Source organism: Caretta caretta, chromosome 6 (assembly GCF_965140235.1).
Source record: "Caretta caretta isolate rCarCar2 chromosome 6, rCarCar1.hap1, whole genome shotgun sequence".
Classification (NCBI taxonomy): Eukaryota; Metazoa; Chordata; order Testudines; family Cheloniidae; genus Caretta; species Caretta caretta.
The window spans coordinates 81898765-81925990 of record NC_134211.1 but is presented as its reverse complement, the minus strand read 5'-3'; the positions used below and the strand labels follow the sequence as shown (position 1 = coordinate 81925990).

The window sequence follows — 27226 nt, the reverse complement described above, 5'->3', positions numbered from 1 at the left end:
TCATGATTTATGGTTCCTAAAATGATATACTTGAGTTTCAGAAGAGAGAGAGAGACTGAAGTGTCCATTAAACTACTTCAGTTTTTTTTAACAGACTAGATTTCAGGTTGATTTTGTTCCTTTATGAGCCTCTGTTTACAAAATGGCTTGTGTCTTAAAATTGGTTGCAATTTATAGGTCAGTGCTGGCCAGCATGTCCACATGTTGACAGCATAACTGATAGTTCTTGAAAATTATTTCTTGAATTGGTTTTCAATAATATTTTAAAAGAAATGATGCCTTGTCTAAATAGGGGATCACTGTGTGGCACGTGTGTTACAAAACATATTTTTCAGTAATAAATCTTGAAAATAGTTTCAGGGCATGGCCCAATTTGTAATGTAGACAGCTCTCTGACCTCCAGAAAAATGTCTCTGCAAACTTGAAAGCATGTTTTTTTGTGGTATAGCAAATCCGTGAGATGCCAAAGCAGATGTCATGTTTTAAGACCTTTGATCTGTGAAGAAATGTGATAGTTTATTTCAGGAACCAGTAAAGAGTGGCTTTTATTGGAAAGGATTGTGTTGAAAAATTCTTCCTTCACTAAATTGAGAGTTGAATGAGATCGCTTCTTGTATATTTTTGGGGTACAAAGTGTGTACTAAAATTAGTGGGAGATTAACAATGTGAATTGCTGATGCTCAGCATGCCTTTGAAGATGACGGTGAAACCAGTCTCTGAATTTAGAGAAAGTTATGACCAAGTCAGAAAGATGGGGAACAAGCATATAAAAATGCTTGCTCAGTATCATGATATAGGTGGAATCTGATCTTTATTGAACCAGATTCCAAGGTTGAAGGCTAATAACAAATTATGATGCCAAGTGGTTAAAGTTTTAAGGGCTGTAACCCAAGATATTGGCATTTTACAGATGATGAAATTTTCTTCGGTGGTTAGTAACGCTAATGTTAATGAGTCACTATTTCGTTCATCTTCTAGTGACAATGATTCAGAGAGAGACTGATTGTTAGTCACTCAGCAGTTAGAATGGCTAGAATTTCAACCAGGAACAAAAACACTAGTAGCTCAAGTTGCTAAAACTTGGTGTGATATGATTGAGTAGAAACATAGTTCAGTTTCAGACAGTTGAATTTGAGGAATATAATATAATTGAGGAATACAAATACCTTTGTAGCCTAAGGGAATGTTCCCTAAGCTGGGAAAGAGAAGACCAAGAGTTGAAATTTAACCTCTTAGGATTGTGGTTTATATTCCTATGCATCGCACCATCCTTTTTTATTGACAAAGACCTCAAATCCCAATCCTATAAGGTAGTTAAGTACAGGTTGCCACTCCATTTTACAAATTAGGTGGGTTTTTTTTTTGTTTTTTTTTTTTTAAGAGAGTTTACACAAAGTTACTGCAGGAATAGAAGCTACATTTCTAACATGTCAGCTCCAGTCAGGTCTAATCGGCTACACTGCCTTTCAGATTAATTATGTTTAGGCATGGGAAAATGTGGTTTTTACTTTTTTAAAAATAATTTCAACATATAGTGATATTTATTTTTAAGCTTTCTTTATTTTTATCAATCTAAATTTTTACAGTTACAGGAAATTATGGTCGGCCAACATCACATGTCAAAATATACAAAGTAAATACACCTCTACCCCGATATAACGCTGTCCTCAGGAGCCAAAAAATCTTACCACATTATAGGTGAAACGGCGTTATATTGAACTTGCTTTGATCCACTGGCACGCGCAGCTCCATCCCCCCGGAGTGCTGCTTTACTGCATTATATCTGAATTCGTGTTATATCGGGTCGCGATATATCGGGGTAGAGGTGTATCCTTAAATCAAACGCTAATAAATTTTCAAGTAGCATTTTTCTTACTTTGTGTATCTGTAAATTTAGATTATTATGGCAAGTATTTTTTGTCAGTTTGTGTGTGTACGTATAATCAAAATTTATTGATAAAAATCTAATCCTTCCCAGCGTAAATATGCTTTGGTTATCTTATCTGTAACCACAGAACTTCTTCCCTGGATGCATTCCACAGAACCACACACTTCTTCTCTGGATGCATTTTCACTGGAGGGAAAAGTGTGTTCTTACCTCATGTTAGCTGACGCATGGTAATATAGTAAAATCCGAGTGCAGACAAGACAGTATGTAGTCTTGACACCAGTTACACAGGTTGAAGTAAAGACTGTGTGGGAGCCTTGGGTTTACCCTGACCTATCAAAACAAGAGTTTGTAGTTTTAACTAGGATTTTACCTCATGTTAGTTAGCTAACATATGAAGTAAGAACAAATCTTTTCCCCCCTAGGAAAGACAAGGCCCCAGAATCAGGGATATAACCTGAGATTCCTAATGTCCAATGTGCTGCTGTTGTCTAGCAAAAAATTGTGTAGCCACCAAGGAGGGCATGTCTAGTTCTTCTCTGTTGGCTGAACTAAACATAGACTAGCAGTTACTCCTGTAACTCCAGAGGTAGAGCTCTGAGCTGGGAGCCTCCTGTTGACTCATGAGCAGGGCTGTTGTAGTTGCTTGTGACACATTTTTTTTGTAAATTTGCTTTTTAAAACTTTTTAATTCACAATGAAACTATATACCCTAACAGATTTGTAATGAAGAACTAGTATAATTTTTGGTTCTTTATACCATCATTTCCAGTAACTTCAGCAGTGTTAAGGTAAAATATCTTTCCGAACATATAGATTATGTGACAGCCAAATATACTGCTCTGTTGATAGTCTCAGGTCACTGTTAAGGTTTTACACTAGCATGCATATTTGATTAAATAGGGATAGGCATAGGTATTACTTTTTGATATCTGTTGTAGACGTAAGTGAAATCCTTATGGATTGTTGGATTGGGTTATCGGCAGTGTTGTAGGTAATGTGAGAATGGCAACAAATGCAGGACTTTTATTTCCCTGCTTTTAAGGTTTTGAGTTGGATGTGTGTTGCGACCTTAACTGTTACAAAGCAAAGCTTTTCTGTGTTTCAACTACTAAAGGGCTTGTCTACGCTTACAGTGCCACTGTAGGCACTTGGTGAAGACCCTACCTACACTGACAGGAGAGCTTCTGTTGGTGTAAGTACTCCACCTCTCAGAGAATTGGTAAATATGTCAGTTGTGGATAACTCAAAGATTGGTATAGTGGTAAATACTGATGTACGCAGGGCAGTCATACAAAGCCATTGAAACAAAATACATTTTACTACAGCCAAATGCAGAGTTATACACCTATGAGCAAGAAATGCAGGCCATACTTAAATGATGGAAAGCGTGTACTTTGCAAAGCAGTGATTTTGAAAAGCATTTAGGGCAGTCGTGGGCAACCTGTGGTCCACGGGAGGTCGGTCAACGTCAGCAAAATGTCTCGTGGCCCACAATCAGATTACCCTGATGGGCCACTTGTGGCCCATTACTGATTTAGGGTTCACAGTGGACAAGCAACTGAACGTGAATTCCCAGTATGATGCTGTGGTATAACAGGCTACTGTGAGTGTTGGGATGTATGAGCAGGAGAATAGGAGTAAGGAGGTGATTTTAGCGTCTGTGTATGGCATTGGTAAGATAGGTACTGGAATTCTGCATCCAGGTACGGTGCCCAAATTTAAAAAAATGGGATTTTGAAAAATTGGAGAGTGTGTGGAAAAGAGCCACAGAATGTTGTGATCATAGAATATCAGGGTTGGAAGGGACCTCAGGAGGTCATCTAGTCCAACCCCCTGCTCAGTGCAGGACCAATCCCCAAATTTTGCCCCAGATCCCTAAATGGCCCCCTTAAGGATTGAACTCGCAAGCCTGGGTTTAGCAGGCCAATGCTCAAACCACTGAGCCATCCCTCCCCCCCGGATGGTTGGAGAGAATGCCTTAGCGTGAGAGACTTAGAGAGTTCATTCAGTATCAAAAAGAAGATAGAGAGGCTCCTTGATTACAATGCGTACGTACCTTAATGGGGAGAAAATGTCTTGTATTAAAAGGCATAACTACAGTTGAAAGATAAAACCGACAGATTCAAAGTAGAAATTAGGCATAGATGTTTAACAGTGAAGATGATTAATCACTGGAACTAATTATCCAGGGAAATGGTGGAGTCTCTGTCTCCTGATGTCTTCAGATCAATAATTGGATGTCTTTATGGAAGACATGCTTGGTTAAACACATATGATCGGGCGCAATACAGGAATAACTGAGTGAAATGTGATGGTCTGTGATGTACAGGACGTTAGATTTGATGATTAAGTGGTCCCTTCTGGCCTTAAACTCTACTAATCTATGAATATTACAATTTCCAGAGCACTATGCAAAGCTAATTAATGTGCATAATACTGAAGAAGATGAGAAATAATATCCATGTTATAGATGGGGAATTGAACAGAGAAGTTAAGTGACTTGTTCAGGCTGTTATGGTTGTGAAAACAACATTGCAAATATGAATTCAATCAGGTGGTGCTGGACTGTTTCCATGCTAAGGAGCGATTGTGTTAGCACCTGATGCATTGTGTTCACTTTAGTTTTAGTCTTAGGGCTTGTCTACAGTGCCTGTTTACAGCACTGTAACTTTCTTGCTCAGGGTGTGAAAAAACACACCCCTGAGTGGAGCAAGTTTCAGCTCTGTAAAGCGCCGGTGTAGACAGTGCACCAGTGCTGGGAGCTACGCCCCTCATGAAGGTGGTTTTTTTAGAGCGCTGGGAAAGCTCTCTCCCAGCGCTGCGCAGGCGACCACACAAGCCATGTTAAAGTGCTGCTGCAGCAGCACTTTAGCGTTGCCAGTGTAGACTAGCCCTTATACTCACTCTCAGTCCGGCCAACTCAAGTGAAAAGCACCCCCCCCCCCCACAAGGGATTTTGTGTATGGACGGGACCTGAACTAAGAGTACCACCTGAATTATACTTTGAGTTAACTGCAGTGAAGACAAGCCCTGAGACACAGTTTTAGTTTAATTAGCTGGATGGAAGGTTTGAAACCACTCTCCTTACCCTCACTATGTTCAGCTTCCCTTTCACCCCACTCCCGTTTACATGGAGGCACCTGCTGGAATAGCTGCAGGGTATATTGTTTCCTGTATGGCTGATAATTGAGCTATGATTCCAGCTGGTAGCTACACTGTGGGATCTTCCTACCTGGGGTGGAACAGGATTTGTGAGGGCAGGTTTAAAGTTTCTGCTCCATGAAAATGCAATGAATTTTAAACCCTGAAATACAGTAATCTGTTACAGATTAATCATTTAATCTCAGAATTTGAAGATGTTGATTAAGTGACTTTTCAGTTTGTTCCTTGTCCAGAATATCTGAAAAGACCTGAATTTTGGTTGGTTTATGTTGAGATACAATGGGGTACCCTCACAATTAGCCTGATGCTGTTCCTTTGTTGTTTTGTTAGGTATTGTGACTCCTATCCCCTTCTTTGGACTACCACAAATGTATACTACTATGTTTTCTTTGTGGTGTTATTTGATTTTAAAAAAAAAACCAACATGCCATAATTATAGAACACCTATGCAGAATATGTAGATAATTTACAGGGCTGACTGTATTTGGGACTCTCTAAACAAGAAAGCTGTTTCATCATTCCTACTTAAAAGTAGCATGTATCTGGATACATAGAGTCAGATGTCATCACAGATGTAGGTAAAATTAATTTGATTGTCCTTATATGTCAAAACGGCTAAGAAAACTGTCACAGAATGAGATTATCAGCAATATAAATGGTATATTGGACAGTTCACACTTCTTACAATGTATAGAATCTCTGAATACTTTATTTCAGTGATAGTTTTATCATCTTAATGAGCTGTTCATGTTAAATGTTGTTGTTTCCCAGAATTTATATTTCAAACTCTCTAAAGGTGCCATCTGTGCAGGATTTTCATTCCTGGGGTCTTAGCGCCTCAGAGATCAGGATGACTCCCTGAGCCATAATGTCTTCAGAGCAAAATGCAAAATCCACTTCTTTGACAAACCCTTTGCAATTACACCACATCTAAATGAAAAACTAAACATATAAAGAGCTTGCTGTTGAGAGGGATGATGATATATAATGGAATAACAACGAGGAGTCCTTGTGGCAACCTTTGAGACTAACAGATTTATTTGGGCATAAGCTTCCGTGGGATATAACCCATTTCATCAGATGCTTGGAGTGGAAAATACAACAAGCAGGTATAAATATACAGCACATGAAAAGATGAGTTGCCTTACCAAGTTGGGGGTCAATGCTAACGAGGCCATTTCAATCAGAGTGGATGTGGCCCATTCCCAGCAAGAATGACAAGAAGATGTGAGTAACAACAGAGGGAACATTATTTTTTGTCGTGACCCAGCCACTCTCAGTCTTTATTCAGGCCTAATTTGATGGTGTCAAGTTTGCAAATTAATTCAAGTTCTGCAGTTGCTCGTTGAAGTCTGTTTTTGAAGTTTTTTTTGTTGAAGAATGGCAACTTTGAAGTCTGTTATTGAGTGTCCAGGGAGATTGAAGTGCTCTCCTACTGGTTTTTGAATGTTACAATTTTTGATGTCTGATTTGTGTCCATTTATTCTTTTGCGGAGAGACTGTCCGGTTTTGGCCAATGTACATGGAAGAGGGGCATTACTGGCACATGATGGCATATATTACATTGGTAGATGTGCCGGTGAACTAGCCCTTGATGGTGTGGCTGATGTGGTTGGGTCTTGTGATGATGTCCCTTAAATAGATATGCAGACAGAGTTGGCAACAGGGTTTGTTGCAAGGGTTGGTTCCTGGGTTAGTGTTTCTGTTGTGTGGTGTGTAGTTGCTGGTGAGTATTTGCTTCGGGTTGGGGGGCTGTCTGTAAGCAAGGACTGGCCTGTCTCCCAAGGTCTGTGAGAGAGAGGGATCGTCCTTCAGGGTAGGTTGTAGATCCTTGATGATGTGCTGGAGAGGTTTTAGTTGGGGGCTGTAGGTGATGGCCAGTGACATTCTGTTACTTTCTTTGTTGGGTACCCTTCTGGCTCTGTCAATCTGTTTCCTTACTTCTCCAGGTGAATACTGTAGTTTTAAGAACACCTGACAGAGATCCTGTAGGTTTTTGTCCCTGTCTGAGGGATTGGAGCAAATGCAGTTGTATCTGAGGGCGTGGCTGTAAATTAGGCCTGAAAAAAGACTGGGAGCGGCTGGGTCACTACAAAAAAATAATTTCCCCTCTGATACTCACATCTTCTTGTCAACTGCTGGGAATGGGCCACATCCACTTGGATTCAATTGGCCTTGTTAACACTACAAAAAGTAATTTTCCCTCTGTTGATATTCACCTGTTCTTGTCAACTGTTGGGAATGGGCCACTTCCACACTAATTGAACTGGCCTTATTAGCACTGACCCCCCCCCCCCCCCACTTGGTAAGGCAACTTCCATCTTTTCATGTGCTGTATATTTATACCTGCTTAGTGTATTTTCCACTCCATGCATCTGATGAAGTGGGTTATATCCCACAAAAGCTTATGCCCAAATATATTTTGTTAGTCTCTGAGGTGCCACAAGGACTCCTTGTTGTTTTTACTGATACAGACTAACACTGTTACCCCTCTGAAATATATAATGGATTTGCTTACACATCATAATTTTGGGAGGTGGTCAGTTATTACAGATATGTGGGACATAAAGCATCTAAATAGATGAGTTTATATTAAATGTTACTACTATAGAAAAATGTCTTCCTACAGCACTAAAATATTGTCAATTTGCAATAAATAACATTTAATTATAAAGTATTAAGTGATATGAAGACCCTGAAATAGAAATAAAAATTTACAGTCTTGTGCAGTGTGTTGTCACGGTATATTCAAAATACTGCCTTATTTTGTACTGAGTGCTTATTTTCAAAATTTAGTAACAATTTTAAAAGGCAAAAAATCCCCTCCACTGTAATCATGTTCATGGGGAGAAGACAGTACAGAGGCACAGGCATTCTCTGTGGATGATCTTGTGTTTCTGGATCCATGGGGAGTATGGGGTTGGACTCCTGCTGCTTATGTTTGGAAGCATAGAAGAGCTCAACAGAAAAATTATTGGAGGAAGTTATGTAACTATCCAGTGTTTAAGATCACATGGAACAAAGATATAATCAGGCACACACAAATGCAGGAGTTTTTGGAGGTACAGTACTTTTGTAAGTGTACCTTTATTGTTTGTCAGGGCAAATCATCTTAAACTTTTAGCAGTAGTCAGGTGACTCCTGTCTTTTGAAAAATAGTCTTTTAGTTTTTTTTGCTTGGTTATTTACTTTTAAACACTGTGCATTTAATGCTGCAAGAACTCTTTTTTTTTATTTTTTAAATTTTGTTTGAATCATATCCCAGCTCATTAAGGGGCTTTATTTACCAAAAAAACTTATTCTGTAGTAAAATGGAAGCCCCTTTAATGTTAAGTATTGGCTATTTTAATACAGTGGGGGAACTTTTACATGCTGATGTCTCCAGGGCCAGAAAGCAGGACCCGGAGGACCTGTGGGGGGGCCAAGAGGAGTGAGGGCTGCTCCATTGGCAAAGATGCTCTCAGTAGAGAGGCTGTGGGGTTCCGACTGGTCGGAGTTTGGTTGCATTCCATTTGGAAGAGCTGGGATGGCTGTCCTAGTACAATGACAGGAAAGGATTGATAGAGTCCGGGTGTGGTCAAAGGCATTGTGTGTGGTATGTGGGGAAACAATCGTTGAGATGTCTTGAGTTTTAATGACTGCACTGGGCTGGGGTGAGAAATGGACTGTTTAGGACTTCTGTTATGGACTATTTGGACTGTTGTGGTAATAAAACAGTCGGAAGGATGGGTAGTACTGAGACCAGAAAGCCTGAAGTGAAGTTATTGGGCCACTTTAAAGGGGAAACTCCTCTGGCCTGTAAAAGCTTCATCTTCACTAGGGGGCTTTGCCAGTGTAGCTTTGTTACAATTCAGGGCAACTGCGTCTGTATTTCCCCTTTTTGTCCAGCAAGGACACCCTCTCTAGGCTCCTGGCTTCTTAGCCATTCACCTCTCTTGGGTGGAGATTTGTATGTCAATCCGTCTTGACCAGGGTATTTTCAGACTGCTCAGAACCCTGCCTACACAGTGAATTCCCCCGGATAGTCGGACTGTCTAAGCAGGCCTGCTTTACTTGTCTCTTCTGAGATGTTAAACAGTGTAATTGCCACAGTTAAGTTACCACACAGTTCTTTCAAAGCAAGCACATTTATTCTTAAGGTAAAAGCATTACAGATACAACCTATTAAAACAATAAAAGAACATACAAGTATGCTAATAAGCTTACCAGAGATTACCTCAACTCCAGGAAGGACTCTGGTCAGTGAACAGTGCTTCAAACCCCACCAAGGAGTTTTTCTGTAGTCACATCTTCATAACAGCTGTTAGCTCAGAACAAGCACACTCATGAATCAGAGTCTCTCCTTTATCCAGTTTAGGATTTGAAGAGATCGAATAGGTAATGAGCCAGGCAGTGGGCTTCTCATCAAGGCGCAGCTTTGAAAGAATGGATCTAAAGGAGGGGAATTTGCATTCCCCTCCTTCCAAGTGTATTCTACTTACACTTTAACTTTGTTTGTCCAGCATGCTGTTTCAGAGAGTCCTTTGATGCTCATAAAACATCCCAGGGTTTATATTAGCCATATCTCCTCCTTCAAATTACATACTATTCCACAATAATATGTAAACATTTGCAGTCTTAATACAAAGAAATCCTAAAGTACATACACTTAATAAGGTTTAACTTAATTCAGTAAGATTTATCCAGGATATTGCAGAACCTTGTCATACCTGTCACAAATTCTGCTGGCAAAGCTTTTGTTTAAACTAGCTCTGAGCTTCTAGTTGCAGCGAAGGGGTCAGAAGGAGGGGCCAACCCTGGAAAAGTGTTTTTCTCCAGTATTCAGCCCCTGTCATTGGACACTCACAGAAATTACCAAATCCGTTATCTCCAAAGAGACAGTATACACAGCAGCTTGTTGGCTTAGCTGAGGATTCACGCTCTAACATATTGCACTGGAAGAACTTATAGTGAAACCAAGGATAAGTTTATTACAATCAGAGATTTAAGTGATAATAAGCAAATGTAATCGAAACAGGAAAAGTTACAAATAAAACAAAAAATAGCATGCTTCTAAGAGACTGAATGGAAGCTTAGCAGTCTGTCTCTGTCTTATCTACAAAATATGTTAAGTTTGAAGAAAATGTATTCGTTCGCTTTCAAGTTAAAAGTTCACATTCAGCTAATTGAAAACTTTTTAATCTACTTATATCAACTCAAACTTAGTGATTTGGAACTTTAGGGGGGATCTTTGAACCACTTTAACTATGAATTGGTCTTGTACTACCTTTGTCCAGGGGTGCATCACACCTGAATGTAGTATGTGTGTGTGACAAGGAAGATGAGATAATATATTTTATTGAACCAACTTCTGTTGAAGTTGTTGGTGAAAGAGACAACTTTCTTCAGAGTTGTTCATTTGCGTGTAGCATGTATATCTTATCTGCTTCATGACATGACTCTGTGCAAGCAGTGAAAAATTTCATTGGGCTTTTTTGCCTCCATACTTTTTTTTTTTTTAATTATGTATTCTTAAGACTTGTCTTTCTCTGTCTGATTTTGATCAATTAAAGTTTGGACCCTATCTGTTAACAGAATTTAGTGAGTATGTGTTCTCTCTTTATATAGTCTATATATGTTTATATAAAAATTGTAGGCTGAACTTTGATGATTGCTCTTTAAAAGATAATGGAAAAATAAACTTCTAACATTACTAAATGGGTACTGCATTAAAATATATAACGAATGCTGATGCTCAGAAATGAGTGGACTAGATATTTGTAGAATAGAGCAAATGTGTATGAGTGAATAATCAGTTTACAAATTGAAATGTACTAGAACAGGGAATGAATAGATTTATTCAGTACATTTCATGCTACAAGAATAAACACATTTTGTGGAGTTTTGCAATCTAGGCTATACATTTCATTTACAGTGGCTGCTTTATGCTGCATGGGTGGGGTGGGGAGAGGAGTGATTCCTGAAGCTCTTTGAGTTCTACTAAATGCATTATATTTTAACTCCTCTTTCTTAGTTTTGCTTATCAGTTTGTACTGCCCTCTTTTTAGTAGTTTGAAGTGTTTCAGCTGTTCTGGTATGTTTGTGCAGCGTGGTGCTCTCGCCAACTGTCTGATTGCCAGTATTGTTTCACCAAACTAAAAAAGAAACAACTATGGAGCGCTATACACAGGCAAGGAAGAGAAAGCAGAGAGAACTAAAAAATTGAGGCAGGTGGAGAAAATTGTGGACAGGGCATTGGAGGACTTTTAAACAGGGTAGATTGATTTAAATCTAAGTGATTTAAAAATTGTAATCATGTTTTTCATTTGTACTTCTTATCTATTTTCTAAAAGAGAGGTTAATTTTCATCAGTTGGTAACCATTACCAATAGCCTTTACACGAAAGACAGTGTATCGTCCAGGTTAGCAAAAAGATTACACTAAATCTATCTATCTATCTATTTATTTATTTAAGCAATTCTATAGCTTAACTTACATTTATTCAGTTTTAAATTTTTACATTTTTTGATTGTTAGAATATGGTGAATGTGATGCATTTCTTATTTACTAGATTATTTTTTACTTGTGATTTGTGTTAAGCTCTATTTGGACTGAATTTCAAATTCAATTAAAATCACAAAAATAGGATTCTAATATTTTTATGAAATAAAGCCATCAAGGTATTTATGTGCCAGATATGCTAAACATTCATATGCCCTTTCATGCTTCGGCCACCATTCCAGAGGATATGCAACCATGCTGATGATAGGTTGTGCTCGATAACGATCCAAAGCAGTGTGGACTGACGCACGTTCATTTTCGTCATCTGAGTCAGATGCCACCAACTAAAGGTTGATTTTCTTTTTTGATGGTTCGGGTTCTGTAGTTTCTGAATTGGAATGTTGCTCTTTTAAGACTTCTGACAGCATGTTCTAAACCTTGTCCCCCTCAGATTTTGGAAGGCACTTCAGATTCTTTAACTGTGGGTTGAGTGCTGTAGCTGTCTTTAGAAATCTCATATTGTACTTTCTTTGCGTCTTGTCAAATCTGCAATGAAAGTGTTCTTAAGTAGAACAGCCTATGCTGGGTCGCCATCCGAGACTCCATAACACAAAATATACGGCAGAATGCGGGTAAAACCATGGAGCAGGAGACATACAATTCTCCCCTAAGTAGTTCAGTCACAAATTTAGTTAACGCATTATTTTTTTAATGAGCGTCATTGGGATGGAAGCATGTCCTCTAGAATGGTGGCCAAAGCATGAAGCATATGAATGTTTCGCATATCAGGCACATAAACACCTTGCAATGCTGGCTACAAAAGTGCCATGCAAGCGCAAGTTCTCACTTTCAGGTGACGTTGTAAATCTCCTGTAAATGTAAATACGCTTTTTGTTTTAGTGATTGGCTGAACAAGAAGTAGGACTGAGTGGACTTGTAGGTTCTAAAGTTTTACATTGTTTTGTTTTTGAGTGCAGTTATGTAACAACATTTTTATGTTTTTGGAAGTTGCACTTTCACGATAGAGATTGTGCTACAGTAATTGTATGAGGTGAATTGAAAAATACTATTTCTTTTGTTTCTTTTTTTACAGTGCAAGTAGTTGTAATTAAAAAAGTATCAAGTGAGCACTGTACACTTTCTATTCTGTGTTCTAATTTAAATCAGTATATTTGAAAATGTAGAAAAACATCCAAAAATATTTAGAAGAAATTTAAATTGAGATTCTATGATTATTTAACAGTGTGATTAAAACTACGATTAATCACGATTCTTTTTTTTAATCGAGTTAATTTGTTTTGAGTTAATCGCTTGAGTTTACTGCAATTAATTGACAGCCCTAGTATTTATTTCATTAAAAATATTAGAGAGGTCTTTAGCTATTTCCAAACTGAGTATTGGAGCCTGTAGCAGAACCCAAGCACTGTCCCAAGGGAGCCTCTGGTAGTTTTCTTCTCCAAAGGGATTTTGACCCAAAGAGATTATTTTATCCATTACATCACTTCCAATTTCTTTACAGTCTACCTCATCATTAATATACAGTGCTTCACTGCCACCTTTACCCTTATTTCTGACTTTCCTGAACAGCACATACCCTTCAATACTTGTACTCTAATCATGACTACTATTCCACCATGTTTCTGTTATCATTATAATGTCTAGTTTCACTTCCTGCACCAGTCATTGTAGATCCTCCATTTTGTTACCCAGGCACTTTGCATTGGTGTACAGACATATTAGTTATTTCTGCTTGGCTTCACCCAGATTCCTCACACACTTGAGTATAGTCATTCTACTGCTAGTATTGCCTACCTTACTGCTTCATTGGTATTAGCATTGTCTTTCCTTTTGATGTCCATTCTCCTACCCTCTGTTGCTCCTTTCTCCATTGCTGTATCCTCTCTTACTTGATTTTCCTCCTGTTCAATGTTAGAATCGGGCACGGAGATTACATGAGTGTCTCCCAACCTTCTCTGAATTTCTAGTTTAAAGCTCTTTTAATCAGTTATGCTAACCTTCATCCCAGATGTCTGTTTTCCTCCCTACTCAGATGGAGTCCATCCCATGAGCACAGTCCTATGTCCGTGAATGCCTCCCAATGGTCCAACATTCCAAAGCCCTCCTTACGGCACCACTGCCTGAACCATCTGTTGATCATCATAATCCTGTCTCGCCTTCGCTCTCCTCCTCTAGGGACAGGTAGAATCTCACTGAAGATCACCTGAGTCTCCATTTCTTTAAGCATCTTCCCAAGCCTGGCATAGTCTCCCTTAGTGCATTCCAGTAGGAATCTAGCTGTATCATTTGTTCCCATGTGAAGGACAATCAGTGGATTCTTTCCAGCTCCCATTAGAATCCTCTTCAGCCTCAGGTCCAATTCCCATGTCTTAGCTCCCAGCAGACAGAACGCCATTCTATTCTCTGGATCAGCTCTGGTGATAGGCCTGTCTGTCCTTCTTAGTAGGGAGTACCCAGTCATGTAGACCTGCATCTTCCTGGTATTGGTGCCATTCTCCAGACTTCCCCCCTTCTGTTCTTTCTGGCTGCAAGCCTTTTGTCTTTTTCTCTCAATTGCAATCTTCTGAGCTCATCCTGTATCCTCGTAGGGCTCCGGACTCTGGCTATCTCCATTGACTCGCCTCTTCTTATAGGTCTAGCAGCTCTTCTCTTCTTCCTGGCCCTCACACCTTCTGTTACTGCCTGCTGCTCTACTTGTTTCTGATATCAAAATGGGTAAGAGTCCACTGCAGAATTTCATCACGTAATATTTGGGGGGAAAGAGCACCAAAAATATAACACTTAGACCTTTTTCATTCTGCTTTAAACAGGGAATGATAAAACATTAAAATAAATAAAAAGAGGTAATTATGGCTAATTTTGTAAACTAAAAGCTATGTCTGTAATTATAGAATCATAGAAATGTAGGCTGAAAGGGACCTCCAAGCAGACATTTAGCCCAACCCACTGTGCTCAGTCAGTACCAGGTATACCTAGATCGTCCTTAACAGATGTTTGGCTCACCTGTTCTTAAAAATTGCCAGTGATGAGGATGCCTAGCACATCATTGATAGGTGCTTATCCAGTCTGTTCTTAAAAAAAACTCCAATGATGATGATTCCACACCATCCCTTGGAAGCCTATTCCAGTCCTTAACTACCCTTATAGTTAGAAAGTTTTTCCGAATATCTAACCTAAATATCCTTTGCTGCTGATTAAGAGCATTACTTCTGGTCCTGCCTTCAGTGACCATGGAGAACAATTGATCATAGTCCTCTTTATGACAGCCGTTAATATATTTGAAAACTGTTATCAGATCCCTCCTCAGTCTTTTCTCAAGACTAAACATGCCCAGTTTTTTAAATATTTCCTCATAGATCAGGTTTTCTAAATGTTTTGTTACTTTTGTTGCTCTCCTCTGGTTTCTCTCCAGTTTATCCACATCATTCCTACAGTGTGGCACCAAGAACTGGGCACAGTACTTCAGCTGAGTAGAGTGGGTCATTTACTTCTTGTGTCTTAATATAACACTCCTATTAATACAGCCCAGAATGATATTCACCTTTTTTGCAACTACATCACATTGTTGACTCTCGTTATTGATCCTCTGTAACCCCCAGGTCCTTTGGAGGGGTGCTACTGCCTAGCCAGTTATTCCCCATTTTGTAGCTATACATTTGATTTTTCCTCTCTAAGTGTAGTAGAACAAGTGTAGCACTTGTCTTTGAAATCAACAAGAATGAAATTCAACAGAGTCAGACCATTTCTCTAATTTGTCACGGTCATTGTGAATTCTAATCCTGCCCTCAAAGTGAAAATGAGGTAGAATCAGAGTCTAAAATCGGGAAGGAATAAGTCAAAAATTACTTAGACAAGTTAGATGAGTTCAAATCACCAGGGCCTGATGAAATGCATCCTAGAATACTCAAGGAGCTGACTGAGGAGATATCTGAGCCATCAGCCATTATCTTTGAAAAGTCATGGAAGATAGGAGACATTCCAGAAGACTGGAAAAGGGTAAATATAGTGCCCATCTATAAAAAGGGAAATAAGGACAACCTGGGGAATTACAGACCAGTCAGCTTAACTTCTGTACCTGGAAAGATTATGGAGCAAATAATTAATCAGTTTGCAAACACCCAGAAGATAATGTGATAAGTAACAGTCAGCATGGATTTGTCAAGAACAAATCTTGTCAAACCAACCTGATAGCTTTCTTTGACAGGGCAGCAAGCCTTGTGGATAGGGGGGAAGCAGTAGATGTGGTATATCTTGATGTTAATAAGACTTTTGTGGCTATCTCGCACGACTTTCTCATAAACAAACTAGGGAAATACAACCTAGATGGTGCTACTTTAGATGGGTGCATAACTGGTTAGAAAATCATTCCTGGAGAGTAGTTACCAGTGGTTCACAGTCATGCTGGAAGGGCATAACAAGTGGGGTCCCGCAGGGATTGGTTCTGGGTCTGGTTCTGTTCAGTATCTTCATCAGTGATTTAGATAATGGCATAGAGAGTACACTTATAAAGTTTGAGGATGATACCAAGATGGGAGGGGTTGCAAGTGCTTTGGAGGATAGGATTAAAATTCAAAATGCTCTGGACAAACTGGAGAAATGGTCTGAAGTACATAGGATGAAATTCAATAAGGACAAATGCAAAGTACTCCACTTAAGAAGGAACAATCAGTTGCACACATACAAAATGGGAAATGACTGCCTAGGAAGGAGTACTGTGGAAAGGGATCTGAGGGTCATAGTGGATCACAAGCTAAATATGAGTCAACAGTGTAATGCTGTTGCAAAAAAAGCAAACATCATCCTGGGATGTATTAGCAGGAGTATTGTAAGCAAGACACGAGAAATAATTCTTCTGCTCTGCTCCGTGCTGATTAGGCCTCAATTGGAGTATTGTGACCAGTTCTGAGCGCCACATTTCTGGAAAGATATGGACAAATTGGAGGTAATCCAGAGAAGAGCAACAAAAATAAATAAAAGTCTAGAAAACATGATCTATGAGGGAAGATTGGGTTTATTTAGTCTGGAGAAGAGAAGACAGAGGGGATATGATGACAGTTTTCAAGTACATAGAAGATTGTTACAAGGAGGAGGGAGGAAAATTGTTGTTCTTAATCTCTGAGGATAGGACAAGAAGCAATGGGCTTAAATTGCAGCAAGGGAGGTTTAGGTTGGACATTAGCAAAAAATTCCTAACTATCAGTGGTTAAGCACTGGAATAAATTGCTTTGGTAGGTTGTGGAATCTCCGTCATTGGGGATTTTTAAGAGCAGGTTGGACAAGCACCTGTCAGGGATGGTCTAGATAATACTAATCGCTTGGCTACTCTCGCAAGTTACAGCACAATAAAGGAGCCCTGGGCGCACTAGCTCACTAACCGTCCACATTGGCAAGGCATGTAGAGCGCTCTGACTCCACAGCTACAACGCTGCTGGTACTCCACCTCGGTGACTGGAATAACGTTTGCTGCGCCCCCGCTGGAGTGCCACGGCACCAGTGTGAACGAGGTGTTGCATTACTGCGCTCTGATTGACCTCCGGAAACGTCCCATAATCCCCTTAAGTCAAGTGGCCACTCTTGTCATTGTTTTGAACTCGCTGTAGGAATGCAGATATGCCCTTTCAAAGCTCCGTTTCTGACAGCTGGCTGCTTATCTGCTCCGAGACAAAGGAACTATTACTGAGGAATGCTGCTTGCTGTGAGTGAGTGAGAGAGGCCGGGGGGAGGGGGAGGAGGAAGGGAGGCATGCTGACACGCTCTCAGCCCCTCCCCCCGAACCCACTCTCTCTCCCTCCACATACACACAACACGCTCCCCACCACCCGCATTTGAAAAGCATGTTGCAGCCACTTGCATGCTGGGATAGCTATCACAATGCACTACTCTTTGTGGTGTTGCAAGAGCTGCTAATGTAGCCACGCCAGTGCACTTCCAGCCGAGTGTAAACACTCGGCAGCGTTTTCCCTGCTGCGGTCTCCGAAGGCTGGTTTAACTCCCAGCGCTCTACAACTGCAAGTGTAGCCATGTCCTTTGTCTTGTCTTGAGTGCAGGGGACTGGGCTAGATGACCTCTCAAGGTCCCTTCCAGTTCTATGATTCTATGAAAATGCTTGCAACTCCTTCCAACCACCTTCCACCCCATTATCCAGGTCATTAATGAAAATATTGAATAATACTGGACCCATTACAGACCCCTTTTGGTACTCCACTCAATACGTCCTCTCAGTTTGACAGCAAACCATTGATAACTACTCTCTGAGTACAGTTACTCAACTGGTTGTTGTCCCTGGTTTGCTTATGAGAACGTCACGTGGGACTGTGTCAAAAGCCTTACTAAAATCAAGATATATCATGTCTCCAGTCTCCCCCCATCCACTAGGCCAGTAAGCCTATCAAAAAAAGAAATCAGATTGGCGTGGCATGATTTGTTGTTGATAATTCCATGTTCGCTATTACTTATAACCCTATTATTTTTTAGGTGTTTACAAATTGATTGATTAATAATTTGTTCCAGTATCTTTCCAGGTGTTGAAGTTAGGCTAGCTGGTGTGTGGTTTCCTGGGTTCTCTTTGTTCCCTCTTTGAAAGATAGGTCATTTGTTTGCCTTTCTCCAGTCCTCTGGGACTTCACTGGTGCTCCAGGAATTGTGAGAGATAATTGTTAATGGTTCCAAGATTGCTTTAGCTAGTTCCTTATGTCCTGTAGGGTGAATTTCACCAGGCCCTGCTGACTTTAATAGCTCTAACCTACCTAAATATTCTTTAACCTGTTCTTTCCCTGTTGTGGTTTGTGTTCCTTACCTTTTGTTGTTAGTATGAATTATGTTAAGTGTCTGGTCACAATTTATCTTTTCAGTGAAGATGAAGCAAAATAGGCATTAAATACCTCAGCTGCCTTGATGTCATCTATTATTAGCTCTCCTTCCCCACTAAGTAGAGAACTTATCTTTTTCTTCATCTTTCTCTTGTCTTGCTCCTAATGTACTTATAGAACCTCTTTTTATTGCCTTTTATGTCTCTTGCTAGATGTGTAACTCATATTGTATCTTAGCCTTTCTGATTTTTGTCCCTACATGCTTATGCTGTTCTTTTGTACTTTTTCCTTGGCAATTTGTCCACTTTTCCATGTTTTGTAGGATTCCTTTTTGATTTTCAGGTAATTGAAGAGTTCCTGGTGGAGCCATGTACTCCATGTATATTATTAGTAGATGCCACTGCAATAAGCTTAATTGGACAAGCGAGTTAGTTTTGTTGTGAAACTTACATGGAAGATGTACCTGTGTGTGAAAATATGAACCTCTTAACTTGAAACTGTATGAACTATTGTAACATTGAGGAATTTGTACAGTAATTGATACATAATTACCTCTTTCTACAGTTGCCCTCCTCGTACTTTCTTACCAGCACTCTGCAAGATTTTCCTTGATGAAAGTGCGCCAGACAATGTGTTAGAGGTAACAGCTCGTGCCATAACTTATTACCTGGATGTATCAGCAGAATGCACCCGTAGGATTGTGGGAGTAGATGGAGCTATCAAAGCACTTTGTAATCGTTTAGTTGTTGTTGAACTTAACAACAGAACCAGCAGAGACTTGGCTGAACAGTGTGTAAAGGTAAGTGTTCTTAATAGATTTCTGCTTTCACAGAAAGCAGGATATTTAAATATTTTTAAAAAATCTGTTTATAATATGAATTTAAAAGCAGGAATAATTTATTTTATTCAGTCTGATAAAATTGCTTGCTTATACATTTATTGTCTTTGCTGTCGATTTGTTATGCTAACATTTCTGAAATTATTGTTCAGAAAAATCTCAAAGAATATAAAATGTGAAATCAGGAGAAACTTGAAGAATTAATGTGCGCACGTGTGTGTGATATATATAAAATAGAAAGTTGATTTTTAATTGCATAGAACTGTAGAGCATTTTCAAAATACCAAAAAAAAAGGGGTTGGGAGGAGTTGCCTCTGATCAGAATAAGACAAGAAAATTAAGCTTCCGTTTGAAACCTCTTGGTTTTATATTTTCTACATAATTAATTGTGGACTTCTTCTGCTTGTCCAGTTACCCTAGCTATGATCTTAAAGCAGGCTTGCAAAATGGTCAAGAAATTTGACCAGCCCAAACAAATATATTAGGCTACTCTTATCATATAACTACTGCCAGTACAACTGCACATGGAGTCTCTAAACACTCCAATCATACACATCTTTTCCTTGGAGTTGCAAACTCACATGTGCGCTCAAGGCCCCACTCCTCCCCCACAGTGGACTATCTCTTTCATGACCTGAAGAAGAGCTCTTTGTAGTTCAAAAGCTTGTCTTTTTCACCAGCAGAAGTTGGTCCAATAAAAGAGATCACCTCATCCACCTTGACATGCATCTGACAAAGTGGGTATTCACCCACGAAAGCTTATGCTCCAATATGTCTGTTAGTCTATAAGGTGCCACAGGACTCTTTGCTGCTTTTACTCATCCACCTTGTCTCTTTAATATTCTGGGACCAACATGGCTACAACACTGCAAACAATGGTCACTCCGGTTGTTCTCAAACCACTTTACCATTCGCTCAGTCTTGAACTTCCCCAAGTTGTCCCTTGTTCATCTCCCCATCCACTTAGTCACCATTCGTCCCCTAAGATCTGTTCTCTCCTCTTCCCACTAGATCTATTAACTCTCAGCAGTTTCTCATCAACACTTCTGTGTCAGCTGGGTCTGCTTAGGCCTGCAGCTGCCCCTTAGTTCATCTAGAGTCTTTTCCTGATGTGAGGCAACTCTTCTCCTGTCTGGTCCACATGGAGTGCCCATATGGATTCTGCTGTATTTACTCCCTTGTTTAGAGAGGGAGCACTGGAACTACTGGAAACTTTGAATGCTGTTGATGGAGGAACTGAATTTCTTTTGGTTTGCCCCCTCAGTCAGCTGAGGAGATGAGGAGGGAACAGTTGGCTAACTAGTAGTATGTATTTCATTACAATTCAATTTCATTATGTTACAGGTGTTAGAACTAATCTGTACCCGTGAATCAGGAGCTGTGTTTGAGGCTGGTGGGTTGAACTGTGTGCTGACATTTATTCGTGATAGTGGGCACCTGGTTCATAAAGATACTTTACATTCTGCTATGGCTGTAGTATCCAGACTTTGTGGCAAAATGGAACCTCAGGATTCTTCATTAGAAATCTGTGTGGAATCCCTGTCTAGTTTATTAAAACATGAAGACCATCAGGTAAGCAATTTTTAACGATTGTTTATGTAGCGTGAGAGTTACATCATTATATTTTTAGTTTGCTATTAATGTAATGTACTCAGTAAAGTACAGGTTAGATGTAAATTATACTTTGCAGTATCCTACTTCAGCTGCCACTATAGATTAGTGAATGGATGACTTGTAGACATACGCTATTGTTGTTGGAAGGTTGAATTTGTTACAAATCAACAACTTAATTGTGTTTAACAAATCATCAGTGGGAATTTTTTGTACAGTTTCCATAAGGAAGGAAAAATTTGAAACTCTGAATCATTGTGATAGTTCTAATATTTTTCAGTTGCAAGCAAGAGAACAAAAATATTGCTTGATGTTGTCTGGCTATATCTAGCCCATAGCTTTTATGGAAACAAACCCTTACAAGATCTCAGAAAACTTGCATGACTCTCTTCAAAGAATTTTCTTAAATAACAATGACTCTGAAATTTTTTCAACTCAGTCGTTGTAACATTGTATGTGACATTTTCTTGTCTAACCTGAAAGGAAAAAATTCTATCATATCATAGTGGAAAATTATATTAAATATTCATTCTGTCAGTTTATGTAATCTAAATTGGTGCTGCCCAGTGAGAAAGACATGAACTTGCTGAATGCTCTGTGTGTGTGTGTGGAGGGGTCAGCCGCAGCGGAATTACTTAAATTGGAGTTTTATTAACAGCTAATGCGAAAGTTTTAGTCCTTGTAAGCTAATCCTAGGAGATGGGAACCTATCCTCTTCTAACAGTAGATGAAAGGACCCCTTGCTATGCATCAGATTGGGTGGTCACCTAGCAAATACTTAATCACTTAAAGTAGCCAACCTTCTATAGAGTTTGAGCCCTTCTTTGTTCAAGCCTTTATCATCCCCCAAACTGTTGAGTTTCAAGCACATCAAGACTGGGAAGCTGTGAACCCCATGCACCTGTGGTCTGAATTATATAGCTCATTTTTTTAAAATCCTTTTGTAAGAATTACCTGTCAGAAGCATCTCATACCCTAATGGCACACAGAATAGTTTAATTCCCAACTATGAGTCCATAATTAAAATGTGTCAATATCCTTGAGAATTGCTTACTCTGTTTGAAAGAGACCAGAGGAATCCTAAAAATATCTGTTGTATCTCATAAATTTCCCTATGTAAGGACTTTGTAAGGTTTACATATATATATATATATATATATATACAATTTTTTTTTTACATAGAACTTTGCTAGGGAAATTTATATCCTTATCCTTGTTGATACACTTCTGGTTCAGGTCACTTACGGTATGGGAACAGTTGTTCTCCCGACATGTCAAGGCAGGAGTTAAGACCAGAATAATTTGGCCTTGGGAACAGTTCATTCTAAATCTGTTCTCTTAAATCACCGGCTCTGTGCTGATGATGAGGTCTGATCATCCATGTTTCAGTTTCAAGTCACGGACAGGGAGCATAAACTGATCCCACTACCATACTCCTTACACTTTCAACAGTGACTCAGATCATGTTGTGCTAGAATCCCACTTGCAGTCTCTGTCACTTTTTTTTGCATGTTTCTGAGCCCCAAACTGTATTCTCTTCCACACAAGCAGTCTGGATCACTCTAAGAAGGCTAGAGGAATGAGTGACTAGTCTATGCGTGAGATGATACTCATCTAGATTAGAGATATTCCTGGAAATTTTCAGAACAACAACACGTGCCCGTAGTGTGAACCTAATATGTGAAATAGACTACGTCAGCCAAGGGGATGGCCACAATGCAGAACAAATGTGTACTATTCTGAAAGCAGTTACTTTCAGTTACGTGCTGAGGATAACCATCATCCCTCAGAAGGAACAAATTGCATTTCAGTATTCAAATGTGTAAAAGGTGGGAAACTATCAACATTTAAGGAGAAACTTCTAGTTTCTTTGATAAACTACCAATTTTTTTTACTAGTGCTGTACTCGTACATCTACTGCAAAAGTTTTTCTCTTTTTCATATATGTAAATGATGAACCGCGTTTTTGTTTTTCAGCAGCTTAGTCAAACTGCACTTTCTAGTGGGAGGTATAGGTAAAATCACAGCTTTCATTGTTTCAATATCTCTGTTATGGAGATGTTAAAACAATTATAGGTACTTTAAAAACTGCTCTAAAATTTATTTTTATAGTTTAGGATAGCTAAAATATTGTACTTTATAATGCCGATGCTTTTCTTTAAAGCAGAGGTTCTCGAACTTGTTGCACTGAGACCCCCTTCTGACAACAAAAATTACGACACAACCCCAGGAGTGGGGACAGAAGCCTGAGCTTGCCACCCCGGGTTGGGGGGCCCAAAGCTCAAAGGTGGCCAAAACCAAAACCCAAGGGTTTCAGCACTGGGTAGGGGGCATGTAACCTGAGCCCTGCTGCCCTGGGCTGAAGCCCATAGGCTTCGGCTTCATCCCCAGGCAGTGGGGCTCGGGCTTCAGCCCCCAGCAAGTCTAATGCCAACCCTGGTGACCCCATTAAAATGGGGTCTCGACGCACTTTGGGATCCCGACCCACAGTTTGAGAACCTCTGCTTTAAAGCACTGTTGCTTTATGCTTATACCATGAGCCTCTATTCTCCTTAAGTGACAAATCTTTATTTATTGGAAATTAATGGTGAGTGTCTTACATACATCTTCCACAGGTTTCAGATGGAGCGCTCAGATGTTTTGCTTCATTAGCTGACAGATTTACACGTCGTGGAGTTGATCCAGCCCCATTAGCCAAACATGGACTAACTGAGGAGTTGTTATCACGCATGGCAGCAGCTGGTGGTATAGCATCAGGACCATCTTCAGCTTGCAAACCAGGTCGGAGCAGTACTGGAGCACCATCTACAGCTGCAGACTCTAAATTGAGTAATCAGGTGTCAACTATTGTGAGTCTGTTGTCAACCCTCTGTAGAGGCTCTCCAGTAGTAACGCACGTAAGAATCATTTACATGCTACAGTTCTTCACTTTTTCAATATTTTTCGTTAAAATTTAAAAGTTATTTCTTGATATACTTTAAAAACCTCTATTTGTGATAAAAATCTTTTGTGTTTTTTTTTTTTTGTAAAGGAAAAAAGAAACATTTCATATGGAAATAAACCATGTACTTTCTAAAGTCTTATATATTTTTTTATTGTTCAGACTTTTAATTATTTCCAGGATCTCCTAAGATCTGAACTTCCAGATTCTATAGAAAGTGCATTACAGGGTGATGAAAGATGTGTACTGGATACCATGCGTTTAGTAGATCTTCTTTTGGTGCTACTGTTTGAAGGGCGAAAGGCCCTGCCAAAGTCTAATGCTGGATCTACAGGCAGAATCCCAGGATTGCGTAGACTGGATAGTTCTGGGGAACGTTCTCATCGGCAGCTGATAGACTGCATCCGCAGTAAAGATACTGATGCACTAATAGATGCTATTGACACAGGAGGTAGGAAAAAAATATTTTGAAGACTGAAAAAGAAAATGAGATGAATGAAATATGCAAAGTCTAACTTTTATAGTGAATTAAATAATGTCAGAGTAAATAAAATAGTTGATATCTTAAAGCTCTTATCAACAATGTGAGTTAATTTACGTTGCTTAATACAGGCTAGTTCTTGCTGTTAACAATCCTTGCTTTGGGCTAGATTCACAAAAGGACTTAGGTGCCTAACTGCTGCCTTGGGTGCTTAAATCTCAGAACCAGACCCCTCTGGGATTCACGAAGCTGTTCCTGGACCCTGTGGGTGCCTAAACTTGTTCAGTACTTGAATATTTGCAGTAAAAGTTCCCTAAGCGCTTATGTTGCTGCCTCTGAGCATGCACACAGCAGCCCCATGCCAGGGGTTTGATGTGTAAACCACAGAGTAAGTCACAAACTGGGTAAAGATAGGCATTCTTCCACCTACCTTGCTGGCGGGACCTGATCCAGTAAGCATAGTCAGAACTTTCCTATCCAGTTGGGCCCCTAGAGATGAACTTACACAAAATGGGGGGACAGAGGAACAGCTTTTTGCAAAAATGGCATAGGCACCTAGCACCAAGACGGGGTTTGCTGCTGAGAATTCCAAGCAAAGGGAAGCACCTCCCTGGAGTCCAGACTTCAGTTCCTGTCTCTGAGGCGGTGGGGCTTAGCGTGTACTGTGGGGCTTGGCTCCTTGGCTTGCTGAGGTGAGGAGCCACGTTGTGTGCTGGCTTTTGTGAAGTGCCTGTTTCTCCCCATTCATTGTATAGGGAGAGTAGATGCAGAACTCGGTCTTCGTGAATCCTAGTGCTTTTCTAGACTCCTAAAAGTGTGGTGATGCTGAGAATCTAGCCACTTGTTCTTTATCTTTGATTCACAACTAAGACTTTCAGAATATTTTTAGAAATCTGTTGAGAATGTTTAAAGACCAAAGAATAGTACATTGTTACTTTATTTATTGGAAATTAATGGTGTTGAATGTATTGTACTGTGCCTTTAATTAGTTATCTTGTACCTAATACTTTCAGCTTTTGAAGTAAATTTTATGGATGATGTAGGACAAACTCTTTTAAACTGGGCATCAGCTTTTGGAACTCAGGAAATGGTAAGTTCAATGTATTAACTGAAATTAAGTAATACAAGTTATTTAATTCTCTGTGCAAAGGGATGTATAAATAAGAAAACTAGCTTCTGTTTCTTTATATTTTATAGGTGGAATTTCTCTGTGAAAGGGGTGCTGATGTTAACAGAGGTCAGAGGTCGTCTTCATTACATTATGCAGCATGTTTTGGAAGGCCTCAAGTGGCAAAGGTGGTGTGAATTCAAACTTCTGTACTGTTTTTGAAGCAGAAATCATTTGTTGTACATGTACTTTAAAAAGTTTCCTACAAAATAAGAGAAGTTCTGTGATCTCTAACATAAGTGTGTTCTCAAATAGTTAAATTCAGCATGTTCCATCTCCACTGTTTGTACAATAGGACCTCCAAGTTAGGAGCACCAGAGTTACGAACTGACCAGTCAACCACACACCTCATTTGGAACCAGAAGCACACAATCAGGCAGCAGCAGAGACCCTCTCCCCCCCACCCCTACCCCCCGCACACACACAAAAAACAGCACAGTACTGTGTGAAACGTAAACTACAAGGAAAAAAAGTAAAGCAGCATTTTTCTTTTGCATAGCTTTGAAACTTTACTATCTTAAGCCAATGTTCAGTTGTAAACTTTTGAAAGAACAAGCATAACGTTTTGTTCAGAGTTATAAACATTTCAGAGTTAGGAACAGCCTCCATTCCTGAGGTGTTCGTAACTCTGAGGTTCTACTGTATTGGAAAGCTAGCTTCTGGTGCTGCTAGGTCAGTGAAACAAGTGTAAGTATCACATACCCACAGTGTTTTGCTGTTGTAGGTAGATTCTTGAGAAGCCCAGGAATGAGCAGATTGATAATAGGGTTAGTTATTTGGAAAAGGAATTTTATTAGTTTTCTCTCTCAAAATTTGTTTGCCTCTAGACTCTCCTGCGACATGGTGCGAACCCTGATTTGAGAGATGAAGATGGGAAAACTCCTTTAGACAAAGCTCGTGAAAGGGGGCACAGTGAAGTGGTGGCTATTCTTCAGTCTCCAGGTTAGTGTGAATTATTATTTCCTGACTCTTCTCTTCCAGTGGTATTGCTTGCATTTTTCTTCCCTTTATTTTCTCCTGGTGGAGGCACAGTGGAATAAAATAGTAACTGTTTGGGCATAAGCATCTAATATAGAACTCTTTCTGAGAGTTGTCCCATTGAAGTTTAGTTGTGCTTTCAGTATGTGGCCCTTAATTTGCCACAGAGTGTGTTGCAAAAATAATCTTTGTTTTCTAGAAATATGTGTATGTGTGGTCAGGTTCCCAGCCATGATTGGAGATGGATATTTCAGTTTTATTTGTTGGAAAAAGATTGGGTCAGTAAATGTCTGTCCCAAAAAAATTACATTTTGCAGGTGATTGGATGTGTCCAGTTAACAAAGGAGATGAAAAGAAAAAGAAAGATGCAAACAAAGATGAAGAAGAATGTAATGAACCCAAAGGAGATCCAGAAATGGCACCTATATACTTGAAAAGACTATTACCTGTATTTGCACAAACATTTCAACAAACTATGCTACCTTCCATAAGGTAACAATTATTCATACCAATCGGTATCCATACATCTGTAGTGTGTCTATTAGTTATACAAACATTTGTGATTTAACTCAATACAAAATGTGAATAAGGCACTATTTCTTCAATAATGAGCTAAATCATCTGAAAATTTGATATTTGCAAGTGGCTAATGATCTTTTTTTAAAATGTGGAGACTTGGGGTGGAGAAAAGTGCTGCTGCACTCATCCTGGTACTTACTTTTCTAAGGGTAAAGCACATGTAACCTCAATAGTTTGATGTGAAATGTAATGAAAAGCAATGTGATTGAACGGAAATTTAGCCTTTTTGTTCCATGTTTTTGCTTGGGGCTTTTAAATATCTTTTTTTTT

At 39.5% G+C, this 27226-nt stretch overlaps 1 protein-coding gene across 5 annotated transcripts in view; it reads left to right on the top strand.

Moving 5' to 3' along the window:
- The window catches only part of HECTD1 (HECT domain E3 ubiquitin protein ligase 1), a 91509-nt gene that overhangs the window by 8506 nt on the left and 55777 nt on the right, over positions 1-27226 (top strand). For 3 of the 5 annotated variants that reach the window (XM_048852427.2, XM_048852426.2, XM_048852423.2), the window contains exons 3-10: positions 18925-19159; positions 20543-20770; positions 23425-23706; positions 23913-24201; positions 25245-25321; positions 25429-25527; positions 26227-26341; positions 26695-26869. In XM_048852427.2, coding sequence (XP_048708384.1) covers positions 18925-19159; positions 20543-20770; positions 23425-23706; positions 23913-24201; positions 25245-25321; positions 25429-25527; positions 26227-26341; positions 26695-26869 — 1500 coding nt within the window. The remainder of the gene's footprint in view (positions 1-18924; positions 19160-20542; positions 20771-23424; positions 23707-23912; positions 24202-25244; positions 25322-25428; positions 25528-26226; positions 26342-26694; positions 26870-27226) is intronic. The other 2 variants (XM_048852428.2, XM_048852424.2) reach the window with 1 other exon arrangement.